Source organism: Lineus longissimus, chromosome 8 (assembly GCF_910592395.1).
Source record: "Lineus longissimus chromosome 8, tnLinLong1.2, whole genome shotgun sequence".
NCBI lineage: Eukaryota > Metazoa > Nemertea > Pilidiophora > Heteronemertea > Lineidae > Lineus > Lineus longissimus.
The window spans coordinates 1,848,616-1,861,211 of NC_088315.1; the positions used below are offsets into that span (position 1 = coordinate 1,848,616).

At 42.1% G+C, this 12,596-nt stretch overlaps 1 protein-coding gene across 3 annotated transcripts; it reads left to right on the forward strand.

Moving 5' to 3' along the window:
* Nucleotides 1-21: 21 nt before the first annotated feature.
* Nucleotides 22-12,296, forward strand: LOC135492841 (solute carrier organic anion transporter family member 4C1-like). Of its 3 annotated transcripts, XM_064779517.1 has the most exons (13): nt 22-94; nt 277-374; nt 7,286-7,554; nt 7,740-7,910; nt 8,282-8,386; nt 8,749-8,928; nt 9,282-9,384; nt 9,627-9,994; nt 10,224-10,419; nt 10,638-10,776; nt 11,101-11,255; nt 11,426-11,490; nt 11,675-12,296. In XM_064779517.1, the coding sequence occupies exons 3-13, from the start codon at nt 7,368-7,370 to the stop codon at nt 12,034-12,036; spliced, it is 2,031 nt and encodes a 676-aa protein (XP_064635587.1). In that variant the 5' UTR covers nt 22-94; nt 277-374; nt 7,286-7,367; the 3' UTR covers nt 12,037-12,296. The 3 variants fall into 3 exon arrangements, with proteins under 3 accessions (XP_064635587.1, XP_064635586.1, XP_064635585.1); XM_064779516.1 differs by lacking the exons at nt 22-94; nt 277-374 and adding an exon at nt 1,674-1,828; XM_064779515.1 differs by lacking the exons at nt 22-94; nt 277-374 and adding an exon at nt 3,200-3,432.
* The last annotated feature ends 300 nt before the right edge of the window (nt 12,297-12,596 follow it).

Genomic DNA, 12,596 nt, shown 5'->3' on the forward strand with positions numbered 1-12,596 from the left:
TTGCAGGACTCGAGGCCTTTGGATGTGGCAGCTTTTGGGGCGATCTTTACTCGTTTTGAAATTGTATTCTGTTCGTACTGAATTGATTGTCAAGGTTGGTGATGTTTTGTATTGGGGACTTTCAAGAGATTGCGCTTTAACTTAATACTAGTTACAGACCTCTCATGACCTTCCGATTATTTGATCAAATTAACCTGGTTGTGTAGTTGCCAGCACAAATTTTACCATCAGCGCTCAGAAACTAAAGCACAAGATGTGGTTTTCTCTTCTCAACAGCTGGTTCAGTTTGGTGCTAAGGAAGAAATGGTGACCAAGCCTAAAGCCATGCGTTTGTGTTGCTGATGACAGTTTTGTAAAAAAGAGAGACCATTCCGGTAAGCAGTTCACTGTAATGTGAGTAAGGTTTATTTCTACGTCTGTCAGAATATAGACGGCTTTGCAAAAATACCTAGACGTTAACACATTTATTGCTTGCTCATGCTTGTCTTCATATATGGCACCGGTAGAATTCACGGCTGAATGCAACGTCGTGGTCTTTCTGGTGCTGTGTCTGAAGGCACAGCAAATTCGCTTTCAGTGGTATCAAAACTACATGTAGACATTGCTGTGGCTAGTCCTCTACTGTTGGACGAGTAGTTGCTAGGAATAGCATCATTTGTGTCCTGTGTTGAGGTAGTTGATATGAGGTCACTCATGGTGCTAGTCGTACTGATGCTTTAGATGTGCTTTCTGTCTATGGCACTGGAAGAATTCACACAAAATAAAAGTTGTGAATCTTTTGGTGTCAAGTACAGATTGCTCTAGTTGCCTCTCCTGCTTGGTCATTAGTGTAGAATGTGTCGCTTCATAGCTTCTGCTTCATCAAATAAACCACCTCCATGTCTGACCTTCTCTGTCTCTGAATGGCACCTGAAGAATTCACGGGACAAATTGAAACGCCGTGGATTTTGGGGTGCCGTACATGGATGGACAGTTTGCGTCTGATCTGAAGAATATAAAATTAAACAGGAAAGTTGAATATACTCAATGTGGACGACATTGGAAATTTTCTCGAAAAACAAGCACGTTTATCAGGTTCCAAATAACCTTTTTACACGTGAAGCCTATCTTGCTCTTTTGTCCTTTTCTCCACAATGAATGAGTGCCTGCTTAGACCACTGCTTACAAGAGCTATGGCACTTTAGAATTCACTGTCGTCCATCATCGGTGGCTTGTAGGGTGCTGTGGCTCTTGGTGTAGTTAGCTGCTTTCGCTGGCCATGGATGCTTAGTGGACAACTGCTGGCTTTGGTGCTGGATCTCAGTCAACAGGGATGATCTTTGGAAACTACAAAGTCACCTGGGAGGATGCCACCTATTCACCACTTTTCTCAGCAGAATTCATGTGGGACTTCCTGTCAGGTGACAGGTTTTGACCAATCAAAACCCCTGTGTGTGATAATGGCCATGATGTCAGTGCCGCACAAGCCTGATAGCTTGGGTGTTTCCTAAAATATCTGAAAAATAAATAGTCAACGTGTCTATAGTGAAGTGTGGTACTAGTAGTCGGTGTCAATAGTGTACTCCGCGTACTTCCTAACAGGGTTAAATGTTGTAACCCAGATCGTGAATGATTTGACCTTGTTATTACACATGATTATCAACTTGGTCATGACAGAATGACCAAAAATACTTCTGATAAAAATGTGATCGAAAATCATTCTGATCACAAGAGGTAGTGTTTGATTTCTGTCATTTTATAAACGGTACTTCAAAACTTGTTATTGTTTTGGATACACAACCTAAGCTAGCATCTTAAAACATTGAAGATGACAGGTAAACAGAAATAGGTAAGATTTTAATAAAGGTAAGATTTTGTCAAAAAGTCTATGGTACTGCCTGTGGTGTAGGGTAGGCTCGTAGGCCTTTATGTTCATCTGTCTTTATATTGCACTTGGCCATGCCTGGCTAGGGATGGATTGGAAGTTGCTTATCAAGTCTGCTGCAGAATCCTGACTTAGTTATGAAGACTTTGAATCGGAGCCACTGAAAATGAATCAGTGCTGCTGTTTCCAGTATTGGTTGGTCATGGAACCAAATGGCCAAAAAATGCATCCGAAAACAGCACTGCACTTAGCTGACTGGGTGGATTCTTTGGGCTATTAGTGCCATGACCCATCCATAGCAGCGCTATTTCCGTTCCAGGTCCCCAAATTGCAGCACCGATTCCATGTCCTCATAGAGAATTGTATCATAGTTCGTAGTTGTATATGTTTCTCCTGCTCTGCTTTGTCATTCTGTCTATGGCACCAGAAGAATCCACGGTGTTGATGATAATCTGTGATTGTTCTTGTGTCATGCATGGACTTGACTGCTTACCTCGACCTGCATGAGATGATCGTCTCTGCTCCAAGCTTCACTACTGCAGTTTCCATTCCAAGGAGGTTGAAGGGGATGAAGAAAACTGCGTCAACCTGCAGCCTGATGTAACATCCTGCTACCAGCAAGCCAGGATGCGGCACCCTTCACTGCTTCATCTGCTTACCTTTCATTGGCAACGCCTGCCTGTAGACCTCAAGTGCAACCAAAGCAAAATTCGACAGCACTTTCTCCTGTGAATGATTACATATCGAAGGTCTCCTAGGCCAGAGAACTGTGGAACTTTCAGGGTGACAGCCGGCTCTGTCTTCCATTGTCATTGGAATGCAGTGCTGCCAAGTAGAAATGCTGGTCAAAGGGCTTGGGTGCATTTTCACCTACTCTTCTTCCTTCTGTAGGTTGGGAATTTATAATTCTAGCAAAAGATTATAGGCCTACTATAACTTAGTGCTTGGGTTCCAGGTTTGGCACCAATAGAATTCATGGTTTATTGGATCCATGAACTTACTGGTGACTCTCGTGGGGTGACTGTACAGCGGCAATCAAAACATGGTACTGCAGTCGCTTTCCAGCTACATTTTATTCTATGCTAGCTTTGGGTATCAAATTTCGAATTATGAAAGTATTCCTCGCATCTTTGATTGGTGAATGTTTTATAAAAAGTAGAAAAAAGTTCTAACCCTGTTCATGAATATGTTACAAAAGACATTTGTTAGTTCATTCATTCAACATTCCATTTATGATATATAGGTCTGTCTTTTGTTATGGCTCTTAGTCCTGCAAATTATTCTAAGAAGCGGCTGACCTGACCATAACAACAATTTATGACTGTCATAGTGCTGCCTTAATCATTAGATTTCATACGAGCGATATCAAATCTGGTTACCAATATGTAGAGGCCTTATGAAAGAACTATATGTGGGGAGAGTAATTGCTTGACGAGAGTGTGCTAAGGATCAATCTCGACATGATTTCATCTAATTCGTGACTTCTCCTGGCATGGAGTAGCTGTTTACAGCAGTGCTGACCATTATTCCCACGTAAACTTCGAACTTGTGTCCTCCAGTCGATTCAGGTAAGTCTTCAGCCACTGACTGAAGTCATTTTAGGGGATATTTATTCATCAAGCCAAGCCTCTGCTAAAAGAGCTATTGGGTTCGCCAAATTCAAGAAGAGCCAAAAACAATAAATGGATATTTTCTATCTGGTGGTCACAATCATCCTGTGGGGGTGCATAAACACATTCAGAGTTATTGCCAGTTGAGTCGAGCAAGTTGAGAATCATCATTTGCCTCGTTCCGTTCCAAATTCAGCGTTATTCTGCCAGTGTATTGTCACCTAGTGGAAAATTGTTTTGGGAAATTATTAGTTCCAGCAATATTTTTCTGCAAATGTGTGGCTTGAGATGAGGTATACAAGTACACAAATTGCAGTGTTCTGTTATTTGATATTTTTCGAAAATGATAAAAGGCATCTTGAGTCTACTATACATATGTAGGCCCGTGAATTCCTTTCCTTTTTTGAATGCCAGGTGAGGATATTGCAGTTGATGGGTTTCTAATTACCTATTTACCTGATCAGCATAATGTTGTTGGCAGAGAAATGGAAAACATTTCAAACTTTTAAGAAAAAATGTAGATTTGCATGAAAAATAATGGTCAAATATGATGAAATGAACTAGTGATAGTACTTTCTGTAACTTTCTCAAGGCTGAATGAAAAAAAATTGGAGTTTAGATCTCGGAATGAAATGATGTATATTTCATGGCTGCCACACCCCACCCTGCCAGCCAACACAAATCAAACATGGCCGGAAACCTCTGGCATGGTCAGTCTATTAAAAATGCACTGGCTTGTTCCTACACAAACCCTCCACTCCCTGGCCATGGTGTGTTTTCTATACAGAAGCTCTTCTCGTGTGTGTAATGGTGTAATCTGTGTTATGTAACCTAACTCTATGCTCGACCTGTATGGAAGCACTATAGCCTCTACACAAATCCTGTGTTACCTAACATTTAGACCATTCAGCTGGTTTGGAAACAGTTATGATGTAACCCAGGCTACAAAAGATGTAATGTCATGGGGCTCACAAGGGGAAAGAGTTAGTTATTTTTGTGGCATTTGGCCTGGTTTGTTTGCTTGTACTTCAAATATTTTTGTTAAGGCTTTGGGCGAAAGAATGGATTTAAAACTGGCCATAATAAACGTTAAGCTGTTGGTAGAAGTTAGTATTCAAGTAAACCTTGTCCCAACCCATACAATAAAACAGGAGAATTGAGACCAGTGGATTCTATCCCAGTAGAGATCCAGTAGAAATGTGTCGCTTCAATAGCCTCCAGTTGAGTCACTGTAAAAGGTTGGACAGTGGAATCCCAAACTTCAGCCTTGGCCATTCATGCAAAAGGTCTTAATTGTTCATTGGTCTGGGATCTACCAGTGGCATTCAGCTTTTTTAAACTGAAGACATAGCTCATGATGACCACACAGAAATTGTATTAGCTTCAACACTAGGTGGAAAAAAATCTACCTTCACCCAGTGGAGCTTCAGTCTTTCTCTTTGATGTGTTCCCCTTGAGCCCCCTCTGGCACTTAAAAACCCTTCCAATGGCTAATACCAGTTGAATGGATTCCATGTGGAATCCAAAGGATTGATTGGTGTGTATTGGTCTTGTCAGTGTCAATGTAATTATAGCTCTCAAACCTTGTGTAAGTCTTGCATGAAATTATATGATGATAAAGCTTGGCTAACCTTGGTCCAAATCAAGTCAAAACCTTTCCCTGGTATGGATTCATTGATAATGCATAAGTGTACAATAAATGACCATTTACGCATATATTATCAATATGGTGCATACATTATCTTCACTGCTGCCATCTGGTGGGGATTTGATGCACTGATAATTTCAATGGTGACCACTTAGGAAGGTTTGCCCCTCTTTTAAATTAACAAATTTATATGCAGTGATATAATTTTAAGCACATGTCATCTCCATTTCGATTCCAGTTAATAACTAGTGTTAATGATGGCCTATACTAGTAAGTTGAGGATAATTGACTCATTACAGTTACATAAATTATGTCATCAATCAATTGCCCATTGTCACTTGAGGTGTTGATTGGCTGAAGTGTCCCCTCAGAATTGTTCTTGTTTTGTTTGTTTTAAAGGTCTGTCCCGTCAGAATTGTTCTAATATAAGTGTTGGTTTGTTGGTTTTCTGGTGGCTGGTGGCTCGGGAAGATACAAATACACAGAGTGGTTGTGCAGTTATCATTCATGCAATTTGTCTCAAAAGAAGCTTCTGCTAGCAACAGATTTCAGGTAAAATGAACAGGAATGATAATGTACTTAGTACTCGCAACTGCTACGGGCTGACTTAACAGCACTTTCAGTGATTTCATAACATTTGGAGCCTCCCCTTTGAAAATGCAACTGCTCCTGACTGATTTTGCAGTACACTGCACTGTTCAGTGACTTGAATGACTGAGTAACAAAAAGTGTGGAGCTTCCCCTTTAAAGATTTATCACTCAGCAACCGGAGGTCAGCTGGTACCCTGATGTGATGTAATCATGGCTAATACTAAAATAGTATTACTTCTGGCCTGCATCAGCCTGTTTTACCCTTATGTAATATCCTGTTATTGGCTTGATGGGGCTTCTGAAGGGGTAGTCTGCAAGCTATTTTTACTCTTGGACAGGTAGGGTTAGGTGTTTTTCCTATGGATTATATGGGCATGGTGGTGGAAACTATCTATATCAAAACATACTGAGTGATGATGATAGCAACAATCCATATATGTTATCAGAGGCCAGAGCCTCCACTTTGAAGTGTCTGGGCCATTGATTGGTTTCTGTGTGTGAAAATTAAAAGTAGTCATTGGCATCTAGGGGAGAGATGCCCTGAAAAATTATTGCTCTCCAACATGATTTTCAGCTTGATTCACCCCATGAGAGTCCTCATTGATTTTAATCTTCTCCTGCTCAGTTGGAAAAAAGTATGGACTCCCTGTTGTGTTGCCACATGGCAGGAGAGCAAATGCATTCTTTTGGTGGTAGGAAAATTATCCAGTTTTCTTGCCAGGAAAACCTTTGAAAGAGGGAGGTACTATCCTGCTTCTCTTGCACCAGAAGATACCATGATTTGTATCATAACCAAACTCAACGGGGAAGTCCTTCATCATCCCTCGGTTCACTCCTGTCTGTGTGAATATTTCACATATCGACTAAATGTATGTCCCCAAAGCTTTTCGAGGAGCCCCTGAGAGAAATGTCCCCCTTTATACTGCCTCCCAGAGAGGTTAATCCCCCCCCCCCACATGTTGACCAAAATATGGCATTTATACTAGAGTTGAAGGCCCTGGAATATGTAACTGGTGTTTATTGTGGCTAAATATAGTTGACCAAGCCTATATTGCTGACCTTCAGCCTGTGACTGCCCAGGTCTGACTAACTCCAGGGAATGTTTAGCAGAGCTGAAATGAGGACCCCCAAAGGGCAATAAAGAGGCACCTGGTCACATTCCATAGAACTAGAAGCCATACAGGTTATAATTAACTTATGTCTCAGCCCCGGACAACTGTGTGTTTTTTTCTCATTTAGATTGGCCTTGGCCCTTTAGAAACACCCTCCCAGGCAGCCTTCTTCAAATTGAAGGTGTGCTAACTGAATTTGCTTGAAGAGTGATGTCGTCTCCATCTGGTGGGAAAGGGAAGAACTGCTTTTCAAGGGACTGAAAAACTTCAGTTCAACCCCAGGGCCATGAATCCCTAGAGACCCTTCGGGTTGATTAATTTTGTTTGTCAACTTGACATTTCTTAGTTATCCTTCAATTTAGTCAGGGAAAATATGATTGCAACATGTTTACACCATTAGATTTGGAAGTGTTAATTTGTGTGGTGTTATGAATCTATCACATAATTCTCTCATTTTAAGTGTTTGGAGCAGAATGGTAGATGATTCAAGTGTGAACGTGTAACAGTATAGCCACAAGTCTTGCTCAACAAGACGTGTTACAATGGGGGATGAAGCGAAAGGCGAGATTGATGTCACCGTGACGCCCGCCGTGTCTCGTGCTTCGCTTCAGGAACCAGATGAAGATGCAGGGAAGTGCGGCTATGGAGACTGTACACCCAACTGCCTCCAGAGATTCCATAATCCTCCTTGGTTGCTGGCTTCCTTATGCTTCATGGTCATTGTCCAAGGTGAGTATGCAACGACATTTGGCCTTGTTTGTGCAAGTATGAATGTGCTGTCAGTCACAAGGCAGAAATTTGCCTCAATTTCTTCCTCATCTGGCCGAAGGCCTGATTGCTCCGAATTCTAAATCCGAATGAAAGAAAGACTGATCTTATCCTCATTATATTGGTTAGTTTTTTTCGACTTTTAGGTTTCATTGTGACTGGTCTGATGGGTTCCGTCATCTCCACCCTAGAGCGTCGTTTCAACCTGAGTAGTACACAAACAGGCTTGATTGCAACAACGTATGATATGTCTGTCGCCCTGGTGTTGATTCCAGTCACTTATTACGGCGGTCACCAGCACAAAGGCAAATGGCTAGGTAGGACATCACAAGGGGCCATACATGAAACAATTTGGTTGGTGACAATATTATATATGTGAGCCTTGAGTATTTGATACCATGTATGGTATCCTGGGTACCACCTGGGTGGATATCCAGGCCGATAGGCCTCTAGTTATTGATATGTCGATAATGAAGGAGACAAATGAATTAGAAAACACAGCAGTTCTGTGTAGTTGCTCCTGAAGTGTTGGTGGTTGGACACGAAAGCTGTCCAAAGACAAAGACATGACCAGAGGTTGGAGAGCTGTCATTGGGAACTGTCAATGGCATTAACTTTTTGCATTTTCTCAGATGACGGCAGTGTTGCACATCCATCCCACATCCGTGACCTCTTTATTTCTCTTCAGCGTACGGCAGTATAATAATGGGTGTTGGCTCCCTTGTGATGGTTATTCCCCAGTTTACCACAGACGTCTACAAGATCGGGTCGTCCCACCTTACATACTGTTCAGGTACGAGTCTTCTGCAAGCTGGATTGATAACAGCAGTCCAAGGCAGCTGGTGGGTGTCAGTGCTGATCTAATACTTTCTGTCGCAATGCCAATGCTGTCACATTCCAAGTTTGGACAGGTTTGATTTTCGTGGTGTCATCCCTACTGTACGCCAGCCAAACTTACCTTATGAGCCACTCTGTCGAAAGCTTTCTTGTCTCGATTGGGAGACAAGAAAATAGTTTGTAGCTAGCTGGCTGCTTATCAACTGGTCAAAGACATTGGCACAACCCACAAGTCTCCATCTTTTCATCTGTGAACTTGATATCTAAACCATTTGGACTTCATCTTTTATCAAGTTGGTTTCGCTGCCTCCATTTCAGCTTCCTCTGTAAACACGACTGCAAGACCTGAATGCCTGACCAATGAAAACTTAAGTGATTACATCTACGTGTTCATCCTGTCTCAGTTCCTGATTGGTCTCGGTGCCTCGCCAATGTTTTCACTCACTTTTGTCTATTTGGATGAGAACCTGTCAAGTGATTCGTCGGCACTGTATATAGGTAAGTTTCTCAGGGGTGTTGCCCTTTAATTCTTGCCAGTTTTGTCCAAAGACAAGTGTGACCTAATCAGCAATTGACAGGATAAGGAGCCAACAGATGGTGCCTGTTATCCATCTCATACAGGGGCATGGCGATTGAAGCGACTTGCCCGAGTTCACATGTGACGTAGTCTTTGCTATCGAACCCACTATGTTCTGAATATGAGTCTAACACCTTTGCCACTGAGGCATACTAGACCCCCCCCCCCCCACCCCTTGATATTCTGTTTTTTTCCTTAGTATCCTGTTGGGTGACACACCAACTTGGTCCAGATTTCCTTTCATCTATCCACATATTGCATTTGTTTGTTTCAGGGATTTACTACGCTGTGAGTATCTTGGGTCCAGCGCTTGGTTTCCTTCTCGGTGGTTACTTCCTCAATACATATGGAGATGTCGGATTTGTAGATGTCACCAGGTTAGTTGTGTTGGGCATGTTTATAAATCCCCCTGAACTAATCATCCCTGCATGGTTTCTGTTGTGCTTCTTTTCTGACCTGGTTCTGTCTCAAGACTTTACAACTATGATGGGTCTCCTCAGGCAAACTCATGGGTATAAAGAGGTTGCCGATACAGTGTTAACTCCTCCACCGAATACATAGGAAATCCGTCTGAATCCAAATATGTTTCTACTAATCTGCTCAAACTTTTCACCTTCAGCCTAGCTATTACAAAAGATGACCCACAATGGTATGGAGCATGGTGGATAGGCTATATCCTTTGTGGCATCCTGGCCTTGATTGCGGCATTCCCACTCTTCTGTTATGCTCGGGAATTACCAGGCGCAGCAGCGAGGCGGCACAAAAGCTATAAAGAAACTGATGAACACTCTAATGAATCTGGTTTTGGGACCAGCTTAAAAGACCTCCCAGCAGCTTTAAAAAACATTTTCCAAATACCGACATTTGTGTTATTAGCACTCTGTGATAGTCTCGAGGCTTTAGCGGTTGCTGGGGCTGCCACGTTTATGCCAAAGTACCTCGAGACCCAGTATGGACTGAGTTCAGGTTTAGCTTCTATAGTAGCAGGTAATTTATCATCATTGGTGTGGGCTTAGCCTTCAAAACTCTAGTTGTTTTGGAAAACTATCAGAAATGTTGCAAAGCTTTGTAATTCACATGAAAAGAATAGTCCTATTAGTAGATTCACATCGAGAGCTAATTCAACTAATGGCTGTGAAGATTGAGGTTTTGACTATGTTACCTTTTGTGGACAATTTCTGTGTCCTTGAGTGACCTTCATATTCTTGTCTTCAAGGTGGTGTCATGATCCCTGCAGGAGGTGGCGGTGCCATCCTTGGCGGCATCATCATCAAGAAGTGGAAACTTGGATGCAGCAGCATCATGAAGGGCTGCATCGTTGCCCTCACACTCTCATCATTCTTCACCATCGCTGTCCTGGCTAGCTGTCCCAATAGAGACATTGCTGGTGTAACTGTGCCATATTTTACAAAGTGAGTAAGAAGAGATGTTGGCTTGCTCTTGTGCAGACAACTCCAGATCATGTCATATGCGAGAGAAAATTGTTTATGCGGGAACGAGTAATTTGGATGTGTATGTTCAAGACTAGAGGCATCTGTAACAGGGAATATTTCCTAATTTACGGTATCACATATCACTTGATTTGAAATTTGTCAGTTAGTGTTATAAGTTGTCTTTCTTCTTTCTGTAGTACCTCCTTGACAACGATAAGTAGTTGCAATGCAGACTGCAATTGTAGATTTTACGCCTACGATCCAGTCTGTGCCGACGAAAGGATAGAGTACCTGACTCCTTGCTTTGCTGGTTGCACCAACTTCACAGGTCAGACGGTAAGAATGCATTCTATGAGGCTCTCTTGAGGAAATAGTTGATGATTATCGATGAATAGTGTGATGTTGCTTCTCCACCGGTTGGTCAGAGGCCATCACTTTACCTGCTTTCTGTTAAGACTTTTCATAGTACATTGTATTTCTTGTAACTTGTGGCCAACTTACTTTCTACTTATGGCTCTTCATTCCTGGGCCACAGGCATGCAGCATATTCGTCATCAATTTCAAGATGGCAGGGCAAAAATGTTGACTATTACTACATGACTGTGAAGAGCTCCTGACTGGTTTGACAGTACTTTTAATCAATATGCTATTTCTTTCCAGCAATCCTGTCGTTGTACCGAGGGCACCAACCAGATATTAAAGTATGGGGCGTGTCCAGCAACTTGTACATTCCTGCCACTCTTCCTAACTGCTCTCTTCTTCATCATATTCTTTGGCTTCTGCGCTTCAACACCAACCGTCCAGGCAACTTTAAGGTGAGGAATGACTTCTGACCATCAATCTGTCGCGCGATCTGTCATCAATCTGTTGCAACTCATTCAGCCCAAGTTACAATCGAACTCTGCATTTTCCACTGTCACAACCTGAATTATCAATGAAATAACAGAAAGAGGTTCCACTGTATATTGGTAGCATATTTTTTCAGGTGTGTTCCATTCAAGCAGAGGTCTTTAGCGACAGGCGTGTCTTGGATCTTCGTCCGATGTCTTGGTAAGTAAAAGACACAGGACTCTAGCAAGCCGAGCCCTGAATACTAGGGCGATTTTGAAAGGGGTAAAAGGTTCCATGGCTAAAGTCTTACCAAGACCCTTCCTTGATTCATTTGTTAGGGATTCTGGAACCTATCACCTAACTAACAAGGATCAGTAATCCATCTTTGTTTCATATGTTTCAGGTGCCATTCCCAGCCCATTGATATTTGGGGCCCTGCTAGATGGTGTCTGCCTTAAATGGGGGGAGCACTGTGGAGAGAAAACGTCATGTCAGATCTACGCCAATGAACAAGCGAGCTATCGTGTTGTCATTGGAGTCCTCAGTTGTAAGGTCATGGCCGTCCTCTTCATGGTGTTGGCATGGAAAATGTACCGACCGCCTCAAGATGCTGAACCACTCGAGAATCATGTCTACCTGGAAGCAAAGGGGGAGACAAATATGGCACTTGACATGGATGGGACAGCTCCCAATGGGGATGTGAACTCTATGGTGAAATTAGATAGCACTGGATCTAATGGTGGTCCAGTGTCCAGTCGTTTGTAAAATGTATAATGTGATTCCTTTAGAACTTGTGTATTGGGACCAATAATGTGATGTTGCATTGTGCGTTAATTGTGTCATGAAATAGTTTCTTTATTACTTATACAGACTTGAAAAAAATAATACATTGATTTATGAATATTTCTGAAAAATAATGTTGTACAAAGCACCTACTTTTTGATTCTGTCCATTGCCCGTGCCATGTTTTGTCAATAAATGTCCAATCTTATTTGTAAATATTCTATTTAATAAATTATCTGTTTTGCCGTACAAATGTATTTGTTTTCTTGATAAACCCTGGAGGATTGAATTTGCAACCAGTTTCTAAAGCCTCGCCACAAATGTGGAGATGAAATGCACAATTGGATAAGGACACTGTTGATACACAGTCCCATCCCTCTGTTGTGCTGTCTCCTACTGCAAGGTTGAATCCAATTGCAGGACTGGACTGCTAAGACTTCCATATGTTGGTACATGTAATATCATCCTGGAGGACCAAAAGGTTAATATGCCCGTGAATATCCTGAAGGCCAGTTAACTTGGGCAATGATGTTTGTTGTTTA

Excerpts from the sequence above, each read along its gene's own strand:
- LOC135492841 (XM_064779517.1), top strand. The coding sequence starts at position 7,368 with ATGGGGGATGAAGCGAAAGGCGAGATTGATGTCACCGTGACGCCCGCC. Across the intron at positions 7,555-7,739 it reads CTTCATGGTCATTGTCCAAG|GTTTCATTGTGACTGGTCTG; the intron begins GTGAGTATGCAA and ends TTCGACTTTTAG. Across the intron at positions 7,911-8,281 it reads GCACAAAGGCAAATGGCTAG|CGTACGGCAGTATAATAATG; the intron begins GTAGGACATCAC and ends ATTTCTCTTCAG.